The 26,650-nt window shown below is 41.7% G+C and overlaps 1 protein-coding gene across 5 annotated transcripts in view; it reads left to right on the forward strand.

Annotated features, from left to right (window-relative positions):
* Positions 1–26,650, forward strand: part of EHBP1 (EH domain binding protein 1) — a 325,710-nt gene that overhangs the window by 251,072 nt on the left and 47,988 nt on the right. For all 5 annotated transcript variants that reach the window (XM_074989386.1, XM_074989385.1, XM_074989387.1 and 2 more), the window contains one exon: positions 5,740–5,887. In XM_074989386.1, coding sequence (XP_074845487.1) covers positions 5,740–5,887 — 148 coding nt within the window. The remainder of the gene's footprint in view (positions 1–5,739; positions 5,888–26,650) is intronic.

Genomic DNA, 26,650 nt, shown 5'->3' on the forward strand with positions numbered 1-26,650 from the left:
CACACTTGAGAGAGGCCATATTTTGTCGGTAATGCCAGGAGCATTGACAATCATGGTGACAGGCGTAGCAAGTTTCTGGATCTCAGTGCCTAAGGTGATTGTTGTCCTTAATTATAGTTCATGTATGAGGGACAGTGCAGTCTTGCACAGGCAAAGAAAATTCCAGAAGAAGTTGACATGTTGTGCGGGTTTTTTTTCCACTTTATGAATGATCTTTATTAGCAGCCTTTGAGTAGACAACCTGTAGTATCACTCTTCATCAACTGAACTTGTGTCTGTTAGCATCAGCGAGGGCAACCAAATGGAGGAGGATGAAAACAGCATGGTTTTGGAAATAAATATTTTGAATCTGTTCCTAAAACTTATGGTAAATCAAAATGTAGTGTGGAATAATAATGCCTGCTTTGATCAAACAGATGGATGTGATGCCTCGAAAGGGTTAAATGGGTTAAATCTTATTTATCTGAATAGAACTGCAGGGCTGTTTTGCAGAATGCTTTGGTACAAATACCTATGGTTCACTTTGACGTTACAATTTTTTGTTGGTTTCTTTACTTTAAATACTTGAACTGTTAGACCTTTTACTTTTTTCTCTGAGAAAGATGTATTTGTACCAGATTAGAAAAGCTAAACTGTTTCTTTACATTGAATAATCAGCCTGTCATGACAAATCTATCTCCTTCTGCATGAGTGGGTGCCAGTTTGACTAGCTTCTTTTAGGCTCACACTGGGTTTTAAGCTGGATCCATGTGCATGACTGGCAGTGCATTTGTTGGACCAGATCTAAGGAGCCAGAGAGCGTTCAGCTCCTTTTTGCCTACAAAAGAGCAGCCAGACAACCAGCAAGAGGCCTTGGATGTAGCACAAGGTGATAGTTACTTAGTCAGCCATTCTTTTTTTTTTCACCCTTACAGAGTTGTTTTTTTTTAAAGCAAGCTAAGAACTTATCACTTATCACTTTCACAGTGAAACGAGGACATAAATAACAAACTGATCCACTTTCCAAGACCTGAATTCTTTTCCCAATCTACCAAGTGAATTTAGGTTTTCCAAAAGACAAAATAATGGTTTGAGGGTAAAGAGAGGTGTTTGTCATTGTAACAAATAGTCCCAGTATACTTAAAAGGAAACAGTCAGTATTGTATTGCTTATGCTTCCTCTAGTTTTATACTTTTGTCTGTTCTAATACTATACACTATAACTGTAAAATACTTTTAGACAACACAGCTTTGAGGAATGTAAACGTAAATCCAAATGCCAGTTGAAGACAACAGATAGCTAAAATATACTTTCCTATTTGTTTTCTTTGCTGATCTTCTCCTGCTTTAACATTTGTCTAACTAGATATTAAAATTCAGACCTCATGCTCTTTTGTTTACATCAAGTTTATCCTGCTTGGCTAGTCATATTTTGGTCACTACCTGTGTATTTTGAGCTATTCTGAAACTTTAGTGCTGAGTACAAAACATGAATGTAATCCCTAGCGTGATCAAAGATTTAATCTGACCAGATGGACAAATTTGGGAAAGATTTTGACTTTCTGCTCTGTTTTGCAACAAGAAAGGCTGGGGTTTTTCCTCCTTTCTTTGTTGGAAAAAGCAGAGATCAGGCTATCCCTGGAGAAATGAGCAGGTGTGGCCATTTACAAGCATGCCTGGTTGTATTATAAACCAGCATAAGAAAAGTTTGAAATGGCTTGAATAGATCTGCTAAACAGTTTTAATGTTTTATCCCAAATCCTGTTTCCTCAAACAAGAGCCAATGAAGGTCACAGTAAAAACCCAGCCTGACCAACCCTTTAAATATCTTGTAATTTTCATTTTTTATTTTTAGTCTGTGTTCTGTAGCAAGTGAATAGGTACATTTTTGATAATCCTTGCCTCTGGACAAGCACAGAATTCTTTTTCTTTCTGAATGGCTAATAACAGAGCCGTTCTTCCTGTCTAATGATGAAAGGGTTTGGCAGTCAAGTTCTTTTTCTTAGCTTTACTATGTAATCGGGGCATGCAAGGGACAATTTTGAGAGTTTTAGCTATCTCAACTGCTATCCACGGTAAGTCGAAGTAAATTTTCATTTTATGTTAACACAGACGAGTTAAATCAATTTATTTTTTTCAGTTTTCATTCAGAGATCATTGAGCACGATAAAGAATTTTCTTCTTTTTTAACATTAAATAAAACATAGCTCATAGTATTTGTGTAGAGTTAAAAATAGTAAAAGCAGATTTGTGGCACAAACTCAATATTATGTCTGATCCACAAACAGCTAAATCAAAGGGCAATTAAAAGAAAAACCTTTAAACATTTCCCGATAAAAACATTGAAAAAAATAAATTTAATGAATTGTATTAGCAGGGATTTGATTAGTGGCTGCTTTCACAAGATACGAGCGTTTCAGGTGGTGCAAGCTTGGTCTTTTCTGAATTTCTGATATCGCCAAATGACATCATCAGCAGGGCAGTGATCTCGGCCCCTACTCTGACCATGCCTTACATTCTCACTCACCTTCACAACTCCATAGCATCATTTTTGGCCAAAGTAATGTCAGTCACTGACATCTGCGGCAAGTACAAAAAGGACCCCCTAATGGCAGCCATTTTTATTTGTTTCTTGCGAGCCAAGGTCTGCTGAAAGAACAATTGGATATAGTTGAGGATTGGAGAAGCTGGATTTTCTTGTTCCTGTGAAACGAAATTCTAGTCCTTTTTCTTCTCCTTCCCCTTAAAAGCAGAAGTCTGCTAGGGGGTTGTAGCTGTGTCAAAGCCGTTAGGATGCCACTGCTGATCACTTTAATTACTAGGACTAAGGAGGATAAAATTAAAAGTAGCACCATTGAAGCAGTGGAAGAAAGCTTGCCGAGATGTCGGTGAACTGTGAAATATAAAAATTGCATACCAATACATTTTTCTAGGAAGGAAACAAGGAATTGCATTACTTATTCTTGAAGAGTTTGTCCTTAAATGGTGAAGTTTTACTTACTGTGCATCCATGTGGCAGATTTTTTTAGACCATTAGAAACTAATTGAGGTAGAGGAACAGAGGAAACTTTTATGCCTCCCCAGCATGGCAGATACATGACAGAGATTAAAGATTTACCTAGTTTTCTCTTTAGAATTGGAAAGTTTTCTACTGTATGTTGTTGTAGTCTGAATTTTCATGTCCCCTATGTTTGCGCTTTATGAGCTTTACCAGCTGTTTCTGTTGTTTGGTTGGTAGGTTGGTGCGGTTTTTGTTTTGTTTTGTTTTGTTTTTGAAGAGACACTAGAAATATCTTATACCCTGAACATTTCAGCATGCACATTTTCAATTTAAACATCAACAATCATTTCTTCCCACATAGCTCAATAATCAACAGTTCCCATAATATGTGTATTAAATTAAGCTATAAATATGCTGTTTTGCTCTCTTCCACTAGCGGTGATTGAATTTTAATTAGCAACAAACAAAAGCCACAACCATCTGTATTTGCTCTAAAAGGATGCTAGAGGCTATGCTAATGATTCAGGGATATAAGGTCTTTTCTTTTGAAATCAGCCTACCATGTTCTAGAACAAGTTTTTCCTAAGGTGTACCTGACTTAATAAGTCATGCACTGTAGTAGGTTTAGTTGGATCATGTGAACATTCAATAGGAAGCTGCCTAGTGCCTTCAAATAAGTTTGGCAGATTCCATTTGTAAACTAATATAAATTAAAACCATAAACTCACCTGTGTTAGCAGGACAAGATAGAAATATTTGAGCACTTTCCCTTCATGTAAACTCAAATGTAATTGATGTTGCCACATACCGTGTGTTGAAGTAAAATTGATTGCTGTGTTCATTGGCTGGCTATACATAAAATTAAACAGATTTATTGTTGTGTATAGTAGATATAGGAGGTTTCCAGTTTTCTTTCTTTAACATATAAGTATTTTATAGAACTGTGACTCCGCGTCTTCTGTGAAGTTGAAGTATGAGAAAGCAAACAATGCAAATACTCCATCCTGCCGAAGAGCTTGCAGGGCCAAAGCAAAATTGTCTTTATAATGTTAGGACGTTAGCAGAAAAGTAAATCAAGGGAATCTGATAGGGAACCAGAATTCTGTCAATCAGGCTCAAGATATTGTGCTGTGTCCATATACTTTGTTTACTGTAGGGTTTTATGAGTTGTAACCTGCCCATGCAAGCTGTTAATGAGGCTAAATCTTGCTGCTTGAGGATTGAATTACAGCACACCTCTGGGCTAATGGTTATAAACAGAAAGTCCCATTAGGGCTGCATTCTGATTCATTCATTTGCATATTTTCTATTGTACCAAGAACAACGATGAGTAAATAGCTACAAACAAACAATCTACATGGAAATGGGTAGAATGTACCTAATTAGTATTTTGTGCTTGTCTCATTAATGGTTGCTTAAGCTAAATAGCACTTAGCAGCAGGCTCTTACAAAGATTTGCAGGTGTGGAATGTTCAATTTCTTGTTTCCTGGGAATGGTGTTTGCCATTTATTGTAAGAAATTCAATTTCCAAGACTGCTTTCCAAACTTAGACTAATTGGATGTATGCAACCAAAGTTAAGGTCATCTGCAAAATCTTGATTTCCCCAACTTCTACTATAATTATTAAGTTGGAGGAAATATGACAAAGCCGCATTTGGGTGGGTTTTTTAAATTTATTGGTATATATTATGGTGTAATAGAGTATTTTAAAAGTTTCCTTAAATTTGAAAAATGCAGGTATTGACAAAGCTTAAATTTCATTTCCTTGCCAGTTCTGTTTATTTCAAGTTTTGATAAAACTTATTTTTAATTTGTTGTGCGTTATTCCATTTCAAAAATATGTGCACAAAAAGTTTACTATATGTTGTAATTAGTTATGAGATTGAAAGTGTATAGTGGTAGAATGATGCATTTAAATGTTTTAGCAGAACATTTTTAACTTGAACGGTTCCCTTACAAAAGCACAAGGTATTTGTTTTTGGGATATATTTACAGTTACTGGGCTAAACCCAACAAAGGGGCATTTTAAAACTACAGAAATTCTTTTGTGCCTTTAGACTTCTCATCAGCAGGTTAAATTTTATATTTAAAAAATTTTATATTTAAAAAAGAGATGTGTGAGTTGAAGTGTATGGATTAAATTCTTGTCTTACATCAGAATAACATTCTTGAAGAATCTGAAGAAGTGGGTCTGTCCCACAAAAGTTCATCACCAAATAAGTCATTTTGTTAGTCTTTCAAGTGCTACATTTCTGCTGCTTTGTTTTGTTGGAGTACAGACTAAAACGGCTACCTCTCTGCTACTACTCTTGAAGTCAGTGGAGTTGCTTGTGTAGCAGATTCTTGTGTAACAGATCCCCTGATTCTAGTATTGTAGTACAATATTACTCTTGATAGTAATTCAGTTTAGTAAAATCAGTTTTGCATTTATAATAAATCTTTTATAGCTATTGCTAAGAAATAAAAGTTCATAACAATTGTTCGCATCAGGATATTTTACCAGGTATAATTGTATATAAAATAGTTTAAATTACAAATGATGAAAGTTTTAATATACAGTAATTTTGGATGTGCTCAAAAAATCTGATTCCCATATGTCTTTAAAAATTGTGGTTTGACACCCAACTGATATGGAACATCCTATTTGTAATGTGGGCCAAGCACCATGCTGTAAACCAGTTACTATCATGATGATCAGATTGAGAATGAAATTGCATTTCTGTCAATTACTGAGTTGGCAACTGTTCAATATATCTTAGCAGCAAGATGAAGAGCGACGTCGGCAGCTGAGAGAGAGAGCTCGTCAGCTAATAGCAGAAGCTCGATCTGGAGTGAAGATGTCAGAACTTCCTACCTACGCTGAAATGGCTGAAGAAAAGTTGAAAGAAAGGTCAAAGGCATCTGGAGGTGAGTTAGAGAACTTCATACCTTATTTCTGTGGAAATCTAGAAACCAGAAAGGACCTTTCTCGAGTATCACTTTTATTCATACTTCAAAATGTTGTAAGAATTTGTTGTCCATCAGGTACACATATCAAAAGACTGTCAATGGATAGGTTTTCCAAATAAAGGTTACATCGCTTAATTTCAAACCTTTAAAAGAATGGTGCATGTTACAGGAAAAACATGACTGTATAGGTAACAGCTGTTGGCCAGTATTGGCTTGTTGAACTGCAAATTTGATATTACCCCTGCATTTTTGGAATTGCAAGAAATATTAGTCATGTGGGAATAGCGTGGCTAAAAGCTCTGGAGTTCATTGAAAATATAGGAGTTAGATTTGACCCTTGGGGAAAAGTACATTTTAAAGATTTAAGAAACTTGACTTGAGGAAAAAAAAATGTTATGACTTTTTTCAAAGGGAACTTTGGTTCTCTGGAGTTACATTTTTGAGTTGTGTATTACTGTAATACTATATTGTATATTCAGTATTGTGTATTAGTATTATATTATATTGTATATTCAGTTGTGTATTACTATAATATTATATTGTGTATAATATTGTAATATTATAGACTGACTGAACTAGCATTAACATTCTTACACCCATCATTGCTCCAAGCTGAACTAATATAGTGACTTTCAAATTCAAATGGGTACCTTCACGTAAGGCAGGCTGTGGCCATGCTACCTCTCCCTTTCAGAGGGAGCACGTTAATGAGAGATTTCAGAAAATGCAACACCTCATTAGCATAATGGCAGCTACACGAAATTCGGAAGTGCCACTTTCAGAACGTACACTGTCCATGTAGTGGGGGCCTTTGAAAAGGACTCCCTGATTTGAAAGCCCATTCTTCCTATTTGGTTTTAGGATTAAGGGGCTTTTGAAATCAGGGGGTCCTTTCAAAAGGTCCCTGACTACACAGGTGGCATGCATTCCGAAAGCGGCACTTTTGAATTGCACACAGCCACTATTATGCTAATGAGATGCTTCATATTAATGTCAGTGCCTCATTAGCATCTTCTAAAGTCCCTCATTAACATGCCCCCTCTGAAAGGGAGGAGTAGCGTGGCCACAGCCTTAGTGTCTCCTAAATATGCTAAGGCGTAAGTATTTCTCTCATACTAACCCATAATTGTACGTACAAATCTCAGGTAAATCCAGTTTAATTTTGCTAGCTCTAGATTCACTATAAAGTTTTCATTCTGTGTTCAATATGTCTTTAAATATGTTCTCTTTAGTTAATGTTACAACTGACATGTACCCTACTCCATTGAACACAGATGCTAAGAATAGCTGAATAGCAGTTGTATGTTTCCATTTAAGTCTGATCTTTGATTTACCTCCATTCACCCAGTAAATGAAATATGTCAGGATGTCTCTCCAATGTGGGGCTTCCTTCAGTACTGCATTCACCTTAAGTAGGGAAAAACATGACCTTCATGTGGAATAAGCTGTTCAGACTTTATAAAAACCTCCTCTGAGGACATGAAAATATTCCTTCTGAGCAATCTCAGGCTGTGAGGTGCTAACACATTTTAAAAAATAGTTGCTGCTCATTTTTCCATTGCTGCCTTTCCTAATTTGTTACATATACTTGTATGAAACACCAAATTGAGACATGGCTCATGCAGGTATTACTTCCATGGAAGTGTGTAGGCCCAATCCATTTGGTAACATGTATAGTAATATAGGTTACACATAGCACTTCACTTAGTCAGAAAACAGGTAAAATGGGAAAGAAGTGTAGATTGCGACCACTGTGCTATTTTTTATCTGACTTAAATATTTATCATTTTTTATCCTGCTTTACTTTATCCTTCCTTACATTGGCATTGTGCTGTTACACCAGTCTGTTAGTTGTTTTACCTACTGCACTTGCTCCTTCTACCTCTGAACGCAAAATACACTTTTTGCACACACTTTGAATGCCAAATTGGTTACAGTTACTGTGCTTCACCACTTGTACCACGTTCCAATCAGTGTTCCCTGACAGCTGAGAGGTTGGGCAGCTGTCCATGAGCGATTCAGGTGCCACCCCAATAGTTAGCAGCTGTAAGCATTTGTTTCAATTGGTGCAGATCTGCATATGTCTTGGCGCACATTGTAATGGGGTTCAGGGGTCCCCAAGCTCTCCCCCCCATCCACAGGCAGGCGTGACTCTCACTCAGCAGGAGACTGGAGGGTTTATTAGCCAACAGGGACACAGCATCATGCAGAGGAGTAAGTACAGCTATCAGAGACAGCCAGTCCAATCCATCTTGGGGAGTGGAGGCCCCCGAGCCAGGACCTTGACCCCTCCTTTGTGTGTCTGTGTCTCTTTCTCTCTCTCACCCAGACTCGCTGCTTTCCAACTCCCAGTTCCAGTTGAAAATCCTCAGGCTCCACCTCCCCCTTTGTCTGCAGCACAGAGGTGTCACCTGGTCACCTAGGTTACCCTCAGCAGGAGCCCCACACCCTCTGTGAGCCATACACACGTGTATCTCCCACTACATCACATCTCTCCCTCTCTCCCAACTCCCCCTGCTTCCAGACTGAAATGAGCGGGGTCACTCAGCCAGTGACCTGGGGACGTTCAGGGCCCTCCCCGCATGATAGGGCATTGGCTATACCCTCAGTGCTCCCCTGGATGTGGACCACCTCCAAGTCATAATCCTGCAGGAGGAGGCACCACATCAGGAGTTTGGCATTAGCCCCTTTCATGTGATGCAGCCAGGCAAGTCCCATTGGTTCCCTCAGGTTGGTTGGTCTCCCTGCTTTGACCTCTGGTCCATCAGCCACATTTTCAAGTCAGACAGGCAGAACCCATGCAACTGCTCCAGCAGATGTTTGGAATTCAGTCACCGTCCAATAAATGAAGGTACCTATGCTTTCAACCCTTGGCATTTAGCCATGCAACCAAAATGGTTTCAAAACAAAAAAGCAGTCCAGTAGCACTTTCTTCAAAGTGCTACTAGACTGCTTTTTTGTTTTGATAGTATATAGACTAGCACAGCTTTCTCTCTGTTACTCACCAAAATGGTTGGTGCCTCAGTTTCCCCATCCGTACCACACAATAGGTTTGGAATGTTCCTTCTAATGTGAGAGGTTGCAAGACTAGTGACAGGGGTCAATGGTGACATTTCAGAATTATAAACTTCTTCAACATACAATTAGTGCTTATACATGAATGTCAACACATTACGTGGTTCTTTCAAAACGTTTAGTACATGGTACAATTCTGCAGCTTTTGGTAGCAGCAACCACTTGATTACAGCAGTCAGTGTGAGTAACTAGAACAAACCCATTGCAACGGTACATTTATGTTGCTCTTTGGTATGCCCCAACCAGCACTGAACCTCCTGGAGATTCTGGCATTTTAAGGCTAACTGGCTGAGCCTTTCCTTTGCACAACCAAGTTCTAATCTTCCCCCTTGCCTCATGGGGTGGGAATCTGATCTCTCTGGGTGTGCCCTCCCTCGAGCCACAACCAGTTCCTTCTGGGTTTCAGCTGCACTCACATCCAACTCCAGGATCTTACCACCATTTTGAGCCACTCTAGGCTCAGGCAGAGAACTAGCTTCCCCAGAAGTAGAAGCACCTTCCTTGCGCCAAGGACCGGTGTCCTTACCAGGGATGCCACTGCCCATCCCAGAGACGTTCCCTCTGTTACAGTACCAGTCGCTGGATTCAGAATCACACCTGGAGTGCTCTTTCATGGTTCCCTCTCCAGGTGCTACAGGCTGGAGGGAGTCTTCCTCAGACAATGGACATGTGTCCTCGTTGGCACCTTTTTCAAATGCAGGCTCTGCTTTCTCCCCAGACATGCTGCTGCTGTTTAATGCAGACAAACAAACCGAGACATTCTCCTCTGCCCCAGCCCCCCAGCTAGTCTCAGACACACGCTCAGAAAGCGAGCCAAGTTCTCTCACAGACAACTTGCTATTCCCAGTGGACAAGCTGCTTTCCTTGCCTGTGCACACAGGCACGCTTCCTCGGCCCAGGCCTGGAAAACTTCGCAGGCCTGTCCTGGCTGCTAGTAGACAATGGGTTGGAATCACTCCTTCCTTCCTTGAACTGTGGCAGGCCATTTGTTTCAGAGTTCCATGCTGTCCAGGGTTCCCTACCCCCATCTTGGCTCACACCTGCAGGAGTTTCCTTAGCCCTCAGCTCTGCCATTGCGCATTCATGCTGCTGTGCTCTCTTTCTCTTAGTTGTTCCTGTCCTTAATCTCATTTCAGTTTCCAGGAGCTGCTGCCTCACAGAGGAGTTGCTGAGCAGGGTTGCAGACTCACAGGCTGATGCCCACTGCCCCCCATGATTTCCAGAAGAATCTCTTCAGTGTGTTAGACTCCTTGTGGGTCACTTGTTCCTGGGGGTTAGGCCATAGGCCTCTCCACCTTCTGGGACCAATTGCAATGGACTCCCAGGAGTAATCCCTCCTCAGGTGTGACACCCCCTCTCGAGGACCACGACCACACTCTCTTGGGTTCAGCCACAGGCTCCTCTGCCTTGGGGAATGACACCTCACTGGCCTTCAGCACACCTGAGTCTTGCCAGCCCCCCTTCTTCCTCCTGCAACCCAGTCACTGCCAGATACTCCATCCCCAGGGTGCAGTATATCCCACCGGCTGTAATGGGGTTCCGGGGTCCACAAGCTCTGCATCCCATCCACAGGCAGGCATGACTCTCACTCAAGAGGAGAACAGCGGGTTTATTAGCCGACAGGTACACAGCATCATACAGGAGTCAGTCCAATCTATTTTGGGGAGAGGAGGCCTCAAAGGGGGCCCCCGAGCCTTGCCGCCTCCTTTGTCTCTCTCTTTCTCACTCTCTCTCCTAGATGAACTGCTTTCCAGCCCCAGTTCCAAATGAAAACCCTCAGGCTCTACCTCCCCCTTTTTCTGCAGTACAGAGGTGCCACCTGGTCGCCTAGGTTACCCTCAGCAGGTGCTCCACACCATCTGTGAGCCATACACAAGTGTATCACCCTCTACATCACACATAAAATTTATTCCACCCATAGGTGGAAAAAGTTAGAGGGAACACATGTTCTGACCAACTTACTCCACCATGTAGGTCCCCATAAAATATGTCACTCCATGTATAAAATTGCCATTGAACTTTTCTGTTGACCAGGCCTTTCCTTCACTAAAGCTGGATCTACACTACAGACATCTGTCGACAGAAGAGGCCTTCTGTCAACAAAACTAAGGAGTGTCCACACTACAAATGCTTTCTTTCGAGAATCTGTTGACAGAACACAGCAGCGTTCCTGGCAGAGTTCTGTCTTGACCGTACGGGGCAGAGTGAATCTGTTGACAGAAGGTAGTGTAGGTGCTCTGGGAGGCCCTATGTCAACAGAGAGGGCTTCTGGTTCACCAGGCAGCCCTGTTTGCAGAGCTTCCAGTTGGCTGCTCTGTCGACAGAGGGCTGGGCAGTCTGGCTGCTCTCTGTTGACAGAGGGAGCCTGCAGTAGGTGTGGACGTGTTCTGTAGACAGAGATTCTGTCAGGAAGTATCTGTCAACAGAATTCTGTAGTGTAGACACAGATTGTTTGTAAGTCTTTCATTTGATCCTATCACAAATAGTCTTGTGGTGTCTGTCTTCCTCTTTTCTCTTCAGAACTGTCTCTACCATGGTGAGGGCTTTATTGCTTCCTCTGCACTTTCCTAAACAATAAAAACCAAGGGTGAAATCCTGACCCCCCAAGTAATGATAACAGCAAAATTCCCAACAGTTTCAGTGGGGCCAGGATTTCACCTCTAGTTTCTCTAATTCTTCTGAATAACAGATCCTCAGACTCCTTAATTAGTCTTTCACTTTTTCACTATTTCAAGAATACTTGATACCTCTCTTTATTCCCAGCTATATCTGCTATTTAATTTCATTGTTTGGCAGTAGAAGTATTAGATTTTAGATGAAGTTTCTGCCACTCTCACTCATGTTGAGTACTAATTCTTTACATGCGTGGTTTCACCAATTTTGGAGGTGACTAACTGCAAAGTAAGATAAAATGTAGCAGGAAGAAAAGTATCAAAATTTGACTACTTCATCTTTTATCACCATCACATCTACTATTAATTATCAATCTTATTTTTTCTCACACGACCATCTAGCACAGTGGTTTCCAACCTATGCTCTAGTGCAGACCCCCAGTAACATCCCAGACCATTCTCAGGCCACTATCAAAGCCAATTCTAGCTGCTATGTATACTTCATTAAATGAAAAAGGAACCACAACATAGATTTTTCAGGCAGCAATGAATAACATTATTGTAAGGTATTTAATTTAAAAATAATAATTGATTGTAACTTTGTAATTTATTCAAACTTATTTTCCATGATCATTTTTATTTACCTTTTATTTTTTTCATGACCCCTCTGCAGTACCCTCATGGAGCCCCAGGGGTCTGCAGACCGCAGGCTGGGAACCACTGATCTAGCATATTTTGTCCAGCATCACTGGTTTACGTCCTCTACATTGATTTTTGTCTACACATATGCTAATCTGGCCAAGTTATTTGGACTTTTGTTGCACTTCTATTTAGTTTTATCTATCCATTCTGATTCCTCTTTACTGTTATTGATATGAAAATGTATCACTTTCCTACATGTTCATTCATCCATATTTTTCACATAAACAATAACCATCTAATTACTTATTTTTGTGGTAAGTACTTAACTTTTTCCACATTCTTCCTTCTCATTATCACAGCATGTCTTTGTTTTCCAAATCATTACTTACTCAAATAGCTCCTCCTCCTCCTAAGAGATCTGACTTGTTAAATTTACTAAGGAACAGTTGAGTGAAAATATGCTACCGTATTTTAAAAATGTAAGTAAGTTACAATAGCTCATATCCTCAGAAGTATTTAGACACCTAATTCCCATTGATTTTGATGGAGGTATGACACTTAAAGATCTTTGAGGACTTGGGTCTATATGTCTGCCATTTATTTATTTGATTTTTTATTTGCTAAAAAAAATTCAGATTTAAAAGACAAGATCTTTTTTTGTGAATACAGTCTGACTGCTACCCTTAATTATATTATATGTTTGCAAATTTTTCTGTTTTGTTATAGTCTCTTCCCCTATGTGATATTTGTCAAGTTTCCTGTACTTTTCTAGATTGTCTATAAATCTCTTCTAACTAGATATTTAATTAGTCTGTCACTATATATATCGATTCATACATCTCTATTGCTCAGGGGTGGTGTTAAAAAATCAGTTAGCCCCTCCTCTCCTTTTTTCACTTCATAGAGATGGTATTTGTCCATTTCTGGTATTTTAAATTCTTAAAATTAATTTCTTGCTGTCGTTGTGAAATTCTAATCTCCTTCACCATTTCTGTTTACTAATTAAGAAATGTGTGTAGTGACATATAATAATAACTGTACTGGTATATAGTATTATTTGAAAGCTTTGATTTAACCATGACCTGGAAAATCTATTTGCCAAATATAAAATATTCTTGGATAAGCAGCATGAACCTCAATAGAATACAAGTTTTCAGTCAGCTATTTAGTTGGGAGAGGAAAAGGAGGCAAATAGTAAGAATCTGCTATATTGGAAGTCCATACCACAAATGTTTCTATCAGGAGACAAGTGTTCCCTGTAAGCTGAGCGCTTGGGCAGCAAGCCCGGAGAGATTCAGTTGCTGACCAGCTGATAAGTAGAGTGCCTGCAGCACCCACAGCCAACAGCATATATTTTGACTGGTGGTTCACTTCCCCATGTGTCCTTCTGCACATAAAAAAATTTGTTCTGCCCATGGATAGCAGACTGATAAGGTTGTTGAAGGATATCAATGGCAATGCAGAGGTAGTGGTGAGAACGTGCAGAGAGTTGGGAGGTTGGTTTAGAATGAGTAGAGGTATAAGACAAGACGATCCGATATCGCTGAGTATCTTCATCATGCACCAGAGAGAGCAATGGACAAGATCAAGGAAGAAGTAGAAATGATATCTGTGCACAGGATAAGAATTAACAACTTGAGGGTTCGCAGATGATATAGTTATCATTGAGGAAGATAAGGAGAAGCTAGTGAAAATGATGAAGGTGCTGAATGAAGAAGGGAAGCGGTATAGACTGATTATGAACATAGATAAAACAAAAACAATGGTATTTGGAGATAAGGAGCTGGAAGGAAGATGGGACTGAACTAGAGAATGTAGAGAAGTTCACGTATCTGGGGAGCAACATAGCATATGATCTAGACTGTAAGAAGGAAATAGCGACTAGAAAAGTGAGAGCAAGAGCAAGTTTGAAGGATAAGATCTGGAAAAGCAAAGCGATTAGCTTAGAAATGAAGCTGAGCGTCTTGAAAATATGTGTATTCAGCAGCATGTTGTACAGATGTGAGACGTGGGTGATAACGAAAGATTCCAAAAGAAGGATATTGGCATTCGAGAGGAGATGTTATGGAAAGATCCTGAGAATAGGATGGATGCAAAGGTCACCAATGAGGAATTATATAGGAAGATAAAGCTGAAAGAGAACCTACTACAGAAGTTTATACAATGCAAGTTACAGCTATTCGGGCATATTTGCAGAATGAACGAAAAACAAAAAATCAAGACCCTGGTGTTTGGCATAATGGACAGTTCAAATAGGAGAGGCAGACCTCACAGAGAAGGATATAGGAGATTGGTGCTGAGCTAGTCTACAAAAACTAAGCCACTCCACACTCGACAGGGAAAGATAGTGAGAGAGACATCAAATACCAACAGGCACTGAGCACATAGTAGTTGATAATGGATGGAAAAATTAGAGTGAATCTTGCAGAAGAATTGTAAGTTGAGAACTTGAGTTGGGTCCAGGAACATCACTCTTATAGGAATCCAAACACTCTCTTCTTTTCCAGCAGCTCAGGAGCAGTAGAATAGCATCTTATCTGGACATTGTCCTTAAACAGCCCCATCGTTCACATCTGTGATTTGCAAGTAGGTTACGTTCCCTGACTATGGGGTTTCTGCTATATATCTAACCCCTGCTTAGGATGACATGATTGTGAGGGAGAGATTGCTTAGGTAAATGCGGAGGAGTGGGCAGGAAAGAGAGGGAAGAATTAATGAGGTACATTAGAAAAGATCAGTGTGGTACTGAGAGATTTTGGTGAGAAAAAAGTGTGGACTAAATATAGACGAAAACCATGGGGATAGAGAACAATGGGCTTGTCTACATTAGCCCCCTCTTTTGAAGGGGGCTATATAAATGAGCCCAAGTGGTGAATAGCAATAAGGTGCTGTGCTGCATATGCAGCACCTCATTAGCATAATTGTCACCACGTGAACTTCAAAGTTACTAACTTCGAAGCAGTGGCAAGCCGTGTAGCCACGGGCACTTTGAAGCACCCACACAACTTCGAAGTTCCCTCGCTCCCAAAACGTTTACAGCGTGCCAGTGCTTTGAAGTTCGGTCCCTTCTAGTTCTATGAGATAGACATTGAAGCAGTACAGGAAAAGATACACACTGGTCTGTTATAGCAAAGGAAAAAAAGAGAGATAGAAGCACTAAGAAAAGCGAGAGAGATGTAGTTACTATTTTTAAAATGTATTAGAGAATTGGTTGACAATATTGTAATCTCTTATGGATTTTAAAATTTGTTTGTCCATCAGTTCAAGAACACCTCCTAAGCAGTAAACACCAAATTTGGTATGCAGCTTCCTCCTATCATAACTTAAAAATTTGGAGTTAAACCTGTCTCATAGGACTGGAAAGGACCTTGAGAAGCCATTGAGTCCAGTCCCTTGAACTCACAGAAGGACCTATCACCATCCCTGACAGAGTATTTTTTTTAAATATATTTGTTTCAGATCCCTAAATGACCCCCTCAAGGATTGAATTCACAAGCATAGGTTTAGCAGAGCACCATTCAAACCACTGAGAATGGTTTGAGCTCACAACCCTGGGTTTACAAGGCCAATGTGCTAAACACTGAGCTGTCCCTACCCGCTACTTAAAACAACCTAATGTTGTACCAGGAAAATGGGATGTGCTTCTCATAAAGCCATACAGAAAGGAGACAGAATCACAAGGCAGGGTAAAGGGACTGGCTGAGCATGCATCCCACCCCCTGTCTGTCTAGGACTGCCCCAAGCCTCCCATGTCCCAGATGCCCTTTGAGGAGGATGGAGGGGCTGAAGAACCCCTCCCAATAGATTCATATGGGGTCATGGCTAGCTAGTCCCCTTCATCACTGTTAGGGAGTGAAGGGACAGTACACAAACTTAATTAAGCTAAGGAGCCAAGCAACACCAGATAAATGTGCTAGTAATTGTGCATCGTATACAATAACCACTGAACAACTTCTTCTGCCCCGTTAGGATGACTACACCAGAAAAAAAACAAAGCAACCAAAACATCCGACTCCAGTGTGTGTGAGCCATGGTCCATGGGCTGGGTTTGCCAGGCTCATGTGATAGCAATAAAAATAGCCATGTTAGACATTCCTACTCAGGCTGGAAGTTGGGCTCTGACAGCAACCCCTCTGTTTCCTCCCCAGGCTTCAGAGCTTAAGCTCCAGCCCAAGCCGGAATGTCTGCTTGGCTCTTTTCAGTATACTAGCAGGGCACCCCAAGAGTTCGTATCTTCAGACCTGGGCTCTGAGATTCTCTTCCCCCTAAGGGTTTTTACTATAAGTTTTGCTTGAACACTGTGTGAATGGCTTTCAGGAGTGTCTCAGGCAGGGCAGGGCAGCACACATATTGTCACCCAGCCTAATAAGCTTAGCCCTTGAGCTGATAGGTGTCAAGTAAACATTTCCTTTCCTTTTTTGTTTTGTTTTGTTTCATTTTAAAGCAATATCTCCCTACCTTTGTAATTATCACTAAAGGCCCTACTATCTTTGATTGTTTACATACTTGAAATATTTGATTTCTAGCTTCTGTCTTCCTTTTCTTTTCCACTTTGCTTTCTTTGTCAGTGTTTGTACTCTTTGAACTGCATTCAGTAATCTTAAAGCCAACTCTGTAGCTGATATGTTAAAACAAAGCCCTATGAATACTGGGCTTGAAAGTGACAGAAGTGGAAACTAAACACCTTTTCTTGTCTCCAGAGTAAATCCAGTATAGGCAGCAGTAATGCAAGCTTTCTCTGCCAATCTGGATCAACCAGGGCTGGCCTTAGCAGTGGGTAACCTGGGCAGCCACCCAGGGTGCTGTGGTTGTGAATGCCACAAACTGCAAGGCCTGGGTTGCTGGTGTGGGGTGAGTGCAGGTGAGCCCAGAGCATACGCTCCTGGTCAGCTGGGGGAGGTAGCCCCTGAGTCCTGCCATGTACCTGCTCTCAACCTGCTAGTTGGTTGTATGGCCAGGGGAGCCCCCATGGCTCAGAAACTCCTCCCTGTACAGCCCCAGCCAGGCTCCAGGGCCAAAAGCTGATCCTCATGTCCTGTCCCCCACACTACTGTTCTCAAACTCACCAAAGGGTGCGAATTAATAGATGTTTGCCCAGGGAACCAATTTCCCTAAGGCCAGCCTGACCAAAGCTTTGTCTGCACAGTGGTGCCAATTTACGTAATCAGTTTAGAAGCTGATGCCATGGGTTTGGACATTTATGTTATTAAATTGGAGCCACCGTCTTTGGTGTAGACATTCTCAAATCATTTCAGGAGTTGCCTTTATCAACTTAGCTTAAGACAGCAATGAACTAAAGTAAGCTAAAATGATAGAAAATTATAGAAATTGAAGTAAGAATATCCCCTCAAGAGTGTTCTACCATTTAAATTAAATCATTTTCTGAATTGATTGAGTTAAATTGGTATAATTTTCCCATGTAAGTGAGGTCTTTAGAGGAACCACCTTTATGGGTAAGAGAATAATTCGGGCTCAATGTCCAGACCTGACAGCAAGAATGCCCGTTTCTGGTGATTTTTGTACAACAGCTCCCATATGGCTGCTGTTTTTGAATCTCTCTCAGGCTTACCCTGATTTCATCTTCGAACACGCTTGTTTGTCTGCATTTCTGGTTTTTAATCTAATGCATTTCTTGATGAATGATAGTCATAAGCTTTGTTTTCACTGTATTTTAAATATCCTTCTACTTACTTACTTACTTTGTACTTCTAGTGGAATCTCCTCCACTTCACTCTGTCTTGGGGCAAAACTTCTCGCTGACTACAGAAGTATCCTAGTTGTTGTTCTTCGGTCTCAGTAGATCTTCTCCACGCTGTTTGAGATCTTCCTCTTTTGCGTTTTCTTTGCGGGTCCCATTTGAAAGCTTGACGGACTGTGCTGGATGATGGTTTTCTGAGAATGTGGCCTAGCCATCGCCGCTTTCTTCTCTTGATTTGAATGTCAAGTGGTTCTTGTGCTACTCTGTTCCAAAGCTTCTCATTTGTGACAAAGTCTTGCCATTTGATGTGAAGGATGTATCTCAGACATCTGTTTATGAATGTCTGTAGCTTGTGATTTGAAGACTTTTTAGTACGCCAGTAGTACATTTAGTACATTCGCATTGAAGCTCCACAATTTCATCTTCTCAGCTATTATTTGTGAACTCCATATGGGATGGAGAGTTTTGAATGCAGCTGTTGCTTTCCTTATCTTGGCATTGACATCTTTATCTGTTCTTCCATTCCTGTCCACAGTACTCCCTAAGTAGGTGAACAGCTCTACATCTTCCAGATCATCCACTTCCTGTGCGATGATGGTGTTATTGGACTTGTTGATACTTGTTGTCTTGGTCTTTCCCTTGTTAATTCTCAATCTAGTCATTGAGGCAGTTTTGTCTAGCGTTGTGACCTCTTCTTCCATGCTTTCATGTCGGTGTGAAAGGAGGGCAACACCATTAGCAAAATCAATGTCCTCTAGCTGTCTGAAAAGTGTCCACTGAATGCCTCGTTGATGGCCATCTGTTGTGCTGTTCATAATCCAGTCCACTGTGATCAAGAATGGGAAAGGTGACAATAGGCACCCTTGTCACAGTCCTGAGAGTATGCTGAGGGATTCTGTCTAGACACTGTTATGAGCAACTTGGTAAGTTGAGGGTTCATATGTTGAATGGATCAGGTTAATAATTTTGGATGGGATGCCACAGTGTTGCAGCAGTTTCCACAAAGTGTTTCTGTAAACCCTGTCAAAGGCTTTTTCGAAGTCTGTGAAAGTTATGGACAGCGGGAAGTTCCACTCAAGTGACTGTTCTGTGATGACTCTGAGAGTTGCTGTTTGGTCAGTACAAGATCTCTTGCTTCAGAAGACAGCCTTCTATATCCTTCCATCCACTCCTTATAAAACTTTCCCTTCCGTATACCCTTATCCACTAAATAGGTGTAAACCAATATACATCTTCCCTACCAAGAGCACTTTCAAAGACCATCGAGTCCCTATAATCACAGAGACTTAGAATTAGAAGGGACGGCAAGAGTGTTGTAGTCTGACCCCCTGACAGGATGTAGGGTTTGTTGTGTCTAAACCATCCAAGACAAATGACTATCCAGCCTCCTTTTGAAGACCTCTAGTGAAGATGTTTCCAGAACCTCCCTAAGCAGTCTGTTCAATTGCCCCACTGTTGTTACTGATAGGAAGTTTTTCCTGAGATTTAACCTAAATTGGCTGTACCATACTTGGAACCCGTAGCCTCCTGTCCTGCTCCCAGTGCCACAAGAGAACAACTTTTCTACGTGCTCTTTTGTGACGATCTTTCAAGTCTTTGAAGACCTAACAGATCTCCCCTTGAACTTTTCTTTTCCAAATTAAACATACCCAGTTCCGCCAGCCTTTGCTCATGAGGCTGAATTCTATCCTTTTGATCATCCTAGATGCTTGCTTCTGGATCCTCTCCAGTTTCTCTGTTTCTTTTCTATGCAGTGGTGACTAGAATTGGACACCATTCTCCCGCCTGGCCTGGTTTATTGACTCAGGTGGGCTTGTTTACTCATGTATTTCAAAATGCTTTGCTCCTGTCCATGATAGCAAGAGCCACTGTGTGAATGAGTAAAGCTGCACGAAGAATGTTATTAACTGTGTTTGGATGTTTTGACAATCTAACGAGGAAGTAAGAGTGTGGCTGACGTAGAAGAAAGAATGGTAGCAGAAAAGTACAGAGAGGCTTGAAGAATATGAATTATAGTGAAGTTAAAGATGAGCAGGTGAGTAAAATGAGCAGCTGCATTTTGCTTGCCCCTATGGAAATCTTAAAAAGTTCTGTTGTCAGGAGACATGGACCTGAGTTGCAGTGTCTGTACCTTCCCCAGAGCTAGGAATTAGGCTAAAAAAGTGCTAATCCAAATCCAAACGTCACAGAAATGTGCCAGCGTTCTACACAGTTTCTAATTATCATATTTAGAATCCTGTATGTTTGGATGAGTCTGAAATCTATCAAATCACGTTTTTACTAATCTATGCAGCCTGCCATTTTAAGTAATAGTTAATCTACAGTATTGCCAATTTTTCATGTTACTTCCAACTTTCATTTATAGTAAAGCCATCCTTTTTTGCTTTCCAGTATCTAAACACTCCTCAGTCCATTTCTCACGCACAAACATGCCAAACAGTCTGTACTAGAAATACTATTGATCTGAAGAAGTGGGTCTGTCCCGTGGAGGCTCATCACCTAATAAATTATTTTGTTAGTCTTTGAAGTGTTACGTGATTGCTGGTTTGTTTTGTTAGAATACACACTAACACGGCTACCTCTCTGTTATTATTCAGTAAAAGGCTTGACTTGGTATGAAAGACACTAGAAATTATTAAATGAAATGCAGCTAAATATTTTAAAGGAGTTACCAAACTTCTGCTCTCTTACTTTTAATGTCACTTATTTTAATTTTCCCATGTCTCTCAGAAAAATAAGGAAAGTAAGAATCAGAACTTTTCATTCATTCTGCTCCTGGCTGAGGCACACACTTAGGCTGTCTACACTTGCATTCCTCTTTTTTATGGGATGAAGGGTTCTTTCGAAGATGGGGTTATTTCGAAAGAGCCACGTCTGCACTGCTTTTCTTCTTTCGAACGAAGAATATGCAAATGAGGCACCAGATATGTAATTCTGCACCTCATTTGCATTTTCAGCTTCTCTCATTTGCATGCCTCTTTTGAAAGACACAGCCTTATTGATTCATCTGCCTCAAGTCACCCACTTTTTCTGTGCCTTGGTTTTACCCATCTACAAAATGAGGACGTTAGTATCTGCCTACTTCATGAGAATGTTGTTACAAAGCTTATTTAATTCATGTTTGTAGAGTGCTTTAGATGCTCAATGGAAGGATCCCATGGATATGCAAATATAATGAAGATTATTTGTTAAAACTCTGCATTCCCTCCCAACAGGCCTGGCCATTCTAACTGGTGCTGTGACAAAACAGTGGGTGCTTGTAAAGATGGCTCTCAAAATGTGTGTTACTATATGAAAGATCAGCTATAAGGACAAGGTGATTCACAGATAGGTGAAGGTTGTAAATAAAAAATTATAACTCTTGTGTTCTTCAAAATTGGTCAGATATCCTGTACAATTGAAGACTGTTCCTGAGACCAGATTCTGGCCTGATTATATCCATTGCACATCCAATGTGTGTATCTGCTGAAATGTATCTGTTTAAACAGATGCCTGTTATGAAAATGGGCATATGTACCTGCCAACTGATTTCACTACTTTAGTTTGCATTTCTTGCCATAGTGGTGTTCAGCTGTCACTAAACCACTAATACTTTTACTTGGATGGTGCATGAACAAGACGAAGTACTAACGTTAACACTACCTGTTCCTACAGATGAGGATGATAATACTGAGCTAAGTACTGAGGAGATTCCTGAATGCTCTGTTACAGAAGGTGGAGATGAACTTACTAACCTAGAAAATGACCTTGATTCTTCTGGTAATTTAAATAATGGCTGTTTTGTGTATTTTGCATGACTAACACTTCATCAATATCAGAGTGTCTCTTATTTACTAATTTTAACATAGCTTTGTCCCTTTTCAGATCTTTTTAACCCTTAAATTCATTTCACTTGCCTGAATTATTGTCATGAGTATCACTGGTTCAAACTTAAAATGAACAGCAAAAGAAGTATTTGAAATGATGATGGAGTCCATCATCTGTTCCTATTTCATGGAGCTAAGGTGTGGTTGCAACAGCTTTTTGTGCTCACAAATCTGTTGAGGGATTGCACATGGAGGGTTGGGTGCTGATTTATTTTTTCTACTGGTCCCTGTTCATTTATGTATGTATTTATTTAGCTGTTACGTCATTCAGATTACAGAGTGCAAGTTCTGTTTGGACTGAGTTCCTCCCAGTGGGGGTATATGAGGTGTAAACTAAGACTGCCCTTTACAACTTATACAGTTAAAATAACAGTTTTTCTACATCAAATAGTAAAATCATCAATATTAGAATGGCCTGTACATCACCTGATGGTGACCACATGCTGGTCAAATGATAACAGCTCATAACGATGATAATCCCTCCTGCAAATTTTAAACCACAGAAGCTTACATTCAGATTCCTCCATCAACAAAAGTGTGTGACAGTGTTTTAACATGAGGAGTATTCTCTCGGATAGCCAAGTTTTCAAAGCTATTTGGATGTCTAAAAATTCAGATAAGTATGTAATGGATTTTTCCAGTGCCTCTTAGCCAGCCAAGCACCTAAACTGCTTGGGCATTTTGGAAAACCCCACAGTGTCCACATAGTTGTCTAAATGGCTCTCTGATCCTGCAGTGCTGTAGTGCCGATCAGCCCGTTGATCTTCCAGGGTTTCATTTCACACATGCATGAAATGACAGTCCCAGGGGTCAACATCGACTCCTGTACACCTTGCAAGAGGCAAGGAATATGGACCTTCCACCATGTGGACAGACATGGAAGTAGACAATGGATAAATCTATTTTAGCTATGCAATTGGCATAGCTAAAATTGCATATCAGTGGTTAACATCTATTTCTAGCATAGACATAGCCCCAGAGAAGTCTCACATGCATAGACCAGCACCAGAAACAAGGGTGCACAAGGGAGGGCTTAAAGGCACTTCTTGCAGCATCATATAAATGAGAGTTTGTCTGCCCGATGGGGTAATGCAGTTTGGCAGTGTGATTTCTAGACTGTGCTCATGTGTTGTGCATTAACTGGGGCCCTCGTAGGCTCTGCTTGTGTGTGCACTGAAGGCTCCCTAGTATATTTTAACACATTAAACAATGCCGTATTAAAGAGCATCAGCAAGGTCTACACAGAGCAATAAACATCAACACATAGGAACCCACCCCCCTCCATACACACACACCCATATAGCACATTACTTCAGCGTATGGAAAAGACCTCACATTCTGTCCGCACTGGCTAGACCCATGGATCTGACCCATTGTATACTAAACCATGTGCTTTACTTAATATGCGTCTCTTTGTAAACTACATTGATGATGATAATTGATCACATCTTGGCTGAGCTGAATTTGCTGTTTTGAGCTGCAACAACAAACAACAAATAATTTGAAGCAGTACTCAGAGCTGGCTAATTTTCAGGCCTCTAATAAGCTTGAATTGTGATTTTGAGTTTTGGGGTTTTTTTTTTTTTCTTTTTTTTAAGCTTTGATATTTCTAATATTAGGGTTTAGCTGATTTTTAAAGAATTCATGGATTTTTAAGGATAAGAAAAGCACGGTGTTCATCTAGTCTGACTGCCAGCACATATTCGTTCTTTGAGTAGTATCTTTTTGAGTGTCGGCGAGGGCTCCAATGTAGGTGTGCTCATGTCCCTGCACTGCTGATCATAGTACTTTGGTATCAGTGTACATAGGGGCCCACACATGCCCTGTCTCCTCATGCTGTGCCACAGGCTAGTCAGTGTATGCAGGCTAACCCCCTAACCTCCCGTCAGTTTCCTCTCAGTTGCCTGATCTTGGGATGGAGCCATTAGCAGTCTGTTAAGACTAGTACAAAACGTAAGCCATCCTATCGCACCTTAGAGACTAACAATCTTATTTATTAGGGAATGAACTTTTGTGGGTAAGACGTGGGTGTCACCCATGAAAGCTCATTCCCTAATAAATAAAATTGTTAGTCTCTAAGGTGTGATAGGACTGCTTGTTTTGTGTGAAGCTGCAGACTAATACGGCTGCCCCTCTGAGACTGTTAAGACTATTGTACTTCTGTTTGCTTTGCAGTTAGTTTCCCCAGATATAATTCTAGTTGAAGTTATAGTTGTAATTCATCCATTCTTTTTCTACTATTCAAAGAAAATTAGCAGAGGGATCTGACAAAGTGGGTCTTTGACTGCGAAAGCTTATGCTCCAATAAATCTGTTAGTTTGTAAGGTGCCACAGGACTTCTTGTCATTTTTCATTATTGAGGAACCTTCCCTGAAGCAGCATATGTCTCACTCCCTGAGCTTTAAGAAGTGCCACAACTAAATGAGGGAATCCCAGTCAGGGCTAAGTACTCTTAGTGCATTTACTGACTCAGTGAAGGCCCCATACAAGGAAAGCATACCCACTTTCAGCAGCTTCAGCCAAGATCCTGCAAAGACAGAGACCCCCACCAGAAAATCGTCTTCATGGAGGCAGCTTTTCAACCGCAATCTCCCAGCGAATATGAGTCTTCCCCCAACTCTCAGCAGCAGGAGCAGCCTAGGGGGTCCTCTCTCAGAGGTCCTCTAAAACGAGAGTGGAAAGTTCTGCGAATGAGCCCAGAGACAGCCACATGCAGTCTCATCTCACTTGATATTGTTGGCACCCAGGACTTCTCATTCTGGTGCCCATAACTCATGACCATTGTCAGCTACCAGTACTGCTGACAGGCCCATCGATCCTTTGGGCACGGGCACCAGGTCTTCAGTACTGAGGGACCAAGAATAAGCACTCTAAGACGCTCCTGGTATGTGAGTTGGCCTTGGTACTGCCACCAGCAATTTACCTAACACCAGCAAGACTTAGTGCAGACAAGGTCTCCATCCCCTCCAACATTGACACCAGGACTTTCAGCACTGGCGGAATTCCACCAAACAAGAAACCTTGACATACAGGCAGGCATGGAGGCAATGAGATTATGGAGCTGGTGACTCTTTCACACCATCATCCAGTCCACAGCTTACCTCCTGATTACACAGAATCAGCAGTGGCCAGTCTCAGTCACAGATTCCCCCATGATCACGAGTGGGAGATACACACATCTTGCTCCACAACTCTTTGCACAATGGGAAGCACCATCCACAAAACTATTCGCCACTTACCAGTACAAGAAATTTCTGTGCCACTGGTGGGGATGGGACAGCACACTCTGGGCAATTCCCTTCTCCTCCCATGGGACAGAGGCCTTATTTATGCCTTTCCTATTTCCTCTACTGCTGAATGTTCTACTAAAAATAGAAAGGGATGGAGTTCACATCACTCTGAGCACTCCTACCTGGCTAAGACTTACTCGTACCTGGCATAGGTCACAATGTGACCACTGATCTCTCTCCCAGCCATCCTCACCACCTCTCACAGGACAAAAGGCATTTTGAACATCCCAACTTGGGGATTCTCTCTCTCCAAGCCTGGCTACTGCTTGGTTCCAGCACCTAGATTGCTTCTGCTCCACAGAAATATGCGAGGTTCTGTTGCACAGTAGGAAGTCCTCTGCTTGACTCACTTACCTGTAGAAATTGTCCAGGTTTCAGATTTGGCAACATGTCCTAACAATACAACATCCATGTCTTTTTCACACATCTTATGCTCTGACCCTTAAAAAGTCAGGACTATCCCTAAGCTCTTTTAGGGGCCATCTAGCAGCTATAACAGCCTTTCACTAATCTGGTGAAATCTCTTCCCTCGGCCTCCACTTCCTACCCCCATGTGGGATCTAAACCCAGTACTGAAAGGGAAGATTAGGCCGCCATTGGAATCCAGAGCCACTTATTTGCTGATGTATCTATTAAAAAAAATTTAAAAATGCCTCTTTGATAAAGATTACCTCATCCAGAAGAGTAGGAAAGAAAGTAACCCTAATGATACATCCCCCTTCCCAGTATTCTTTCTGGACAGTTAACGCTTAGGCTGCATCTAAAATTCATCTCTCAGGTAAACTCTGTTTCACATTAATCAATTGATTCACCTGCCAGTCTTTACATCAAGGCTGTAGGGAGGGAATACTTCATCCTTGTAGTGAGTCAGTATGGCGTCCTGCAGACCCGGAGGCAGAGGAGGCTATGCAGAGGCCCTGGTGGGCGACGCTGGAGCCAGGAGACCAGAGGCCTGCCCCTCAGAGGGCGGGGCTAAGGGCTAGAAGAGCCAAAGGCGGGGCTCAGGACCCATTGGAGCCTGGGCCTCCGGGCAGGGAGGACGTGCCTGCACGAGCTCCCCAGCGCCAAGGGCAGAGGGCCTGCCGCCGCCTGGTTAGGCCGGAGGAGCAAGCCCCCAGCGGCTCCGAACGGCCCCGGATCCAGATGCCCCAGGGGGACTACCCAGACTTCCCAGACCTGCCCGGACCTTCACACCGGCGGAGACCCCCTTCCTTGGGAGGAGCCCCCGAAGCAGTTCGCCCCAGAACCCCGGCGGATCCCTATACCCCTCAGGCCCCGGAACGCCTCAGGTCCCCGGTGCTACCACCGCCCGACTATCCCAATGATGTGGATATGAGTGACTGGCCGGAGCCCCCAAAGGTGGAAGACCTGGAGGAGACCGACCTAGAGGGAACCCCTGACCAGATGGACTGGGACCTTCCGCCAGCGGAGGCAGAGGTAGGAAGTGGCCCGGGGAACGACGCTCACGAACCCATGGCAGTGTGTTGCGGCCTGGATCCCCACTGCTGTGGTCGCGTGTGAGCGATCCCCAGGGCCCC

The sequence above is a fragment of the Carettochelys insculpta genome, chromosome 3 (genome assembly GCF_033958435.1).
Source record: "Carettochelys insculpta isolate YL-2023 chromosome 3, ASM3395843v1, whole genome shotgun sequence".
NCBI lineage: Eukaryota > Metazoa > Chordata > Testudines > Carettochelyidae > Carettochelys > Carettochelys insculpta.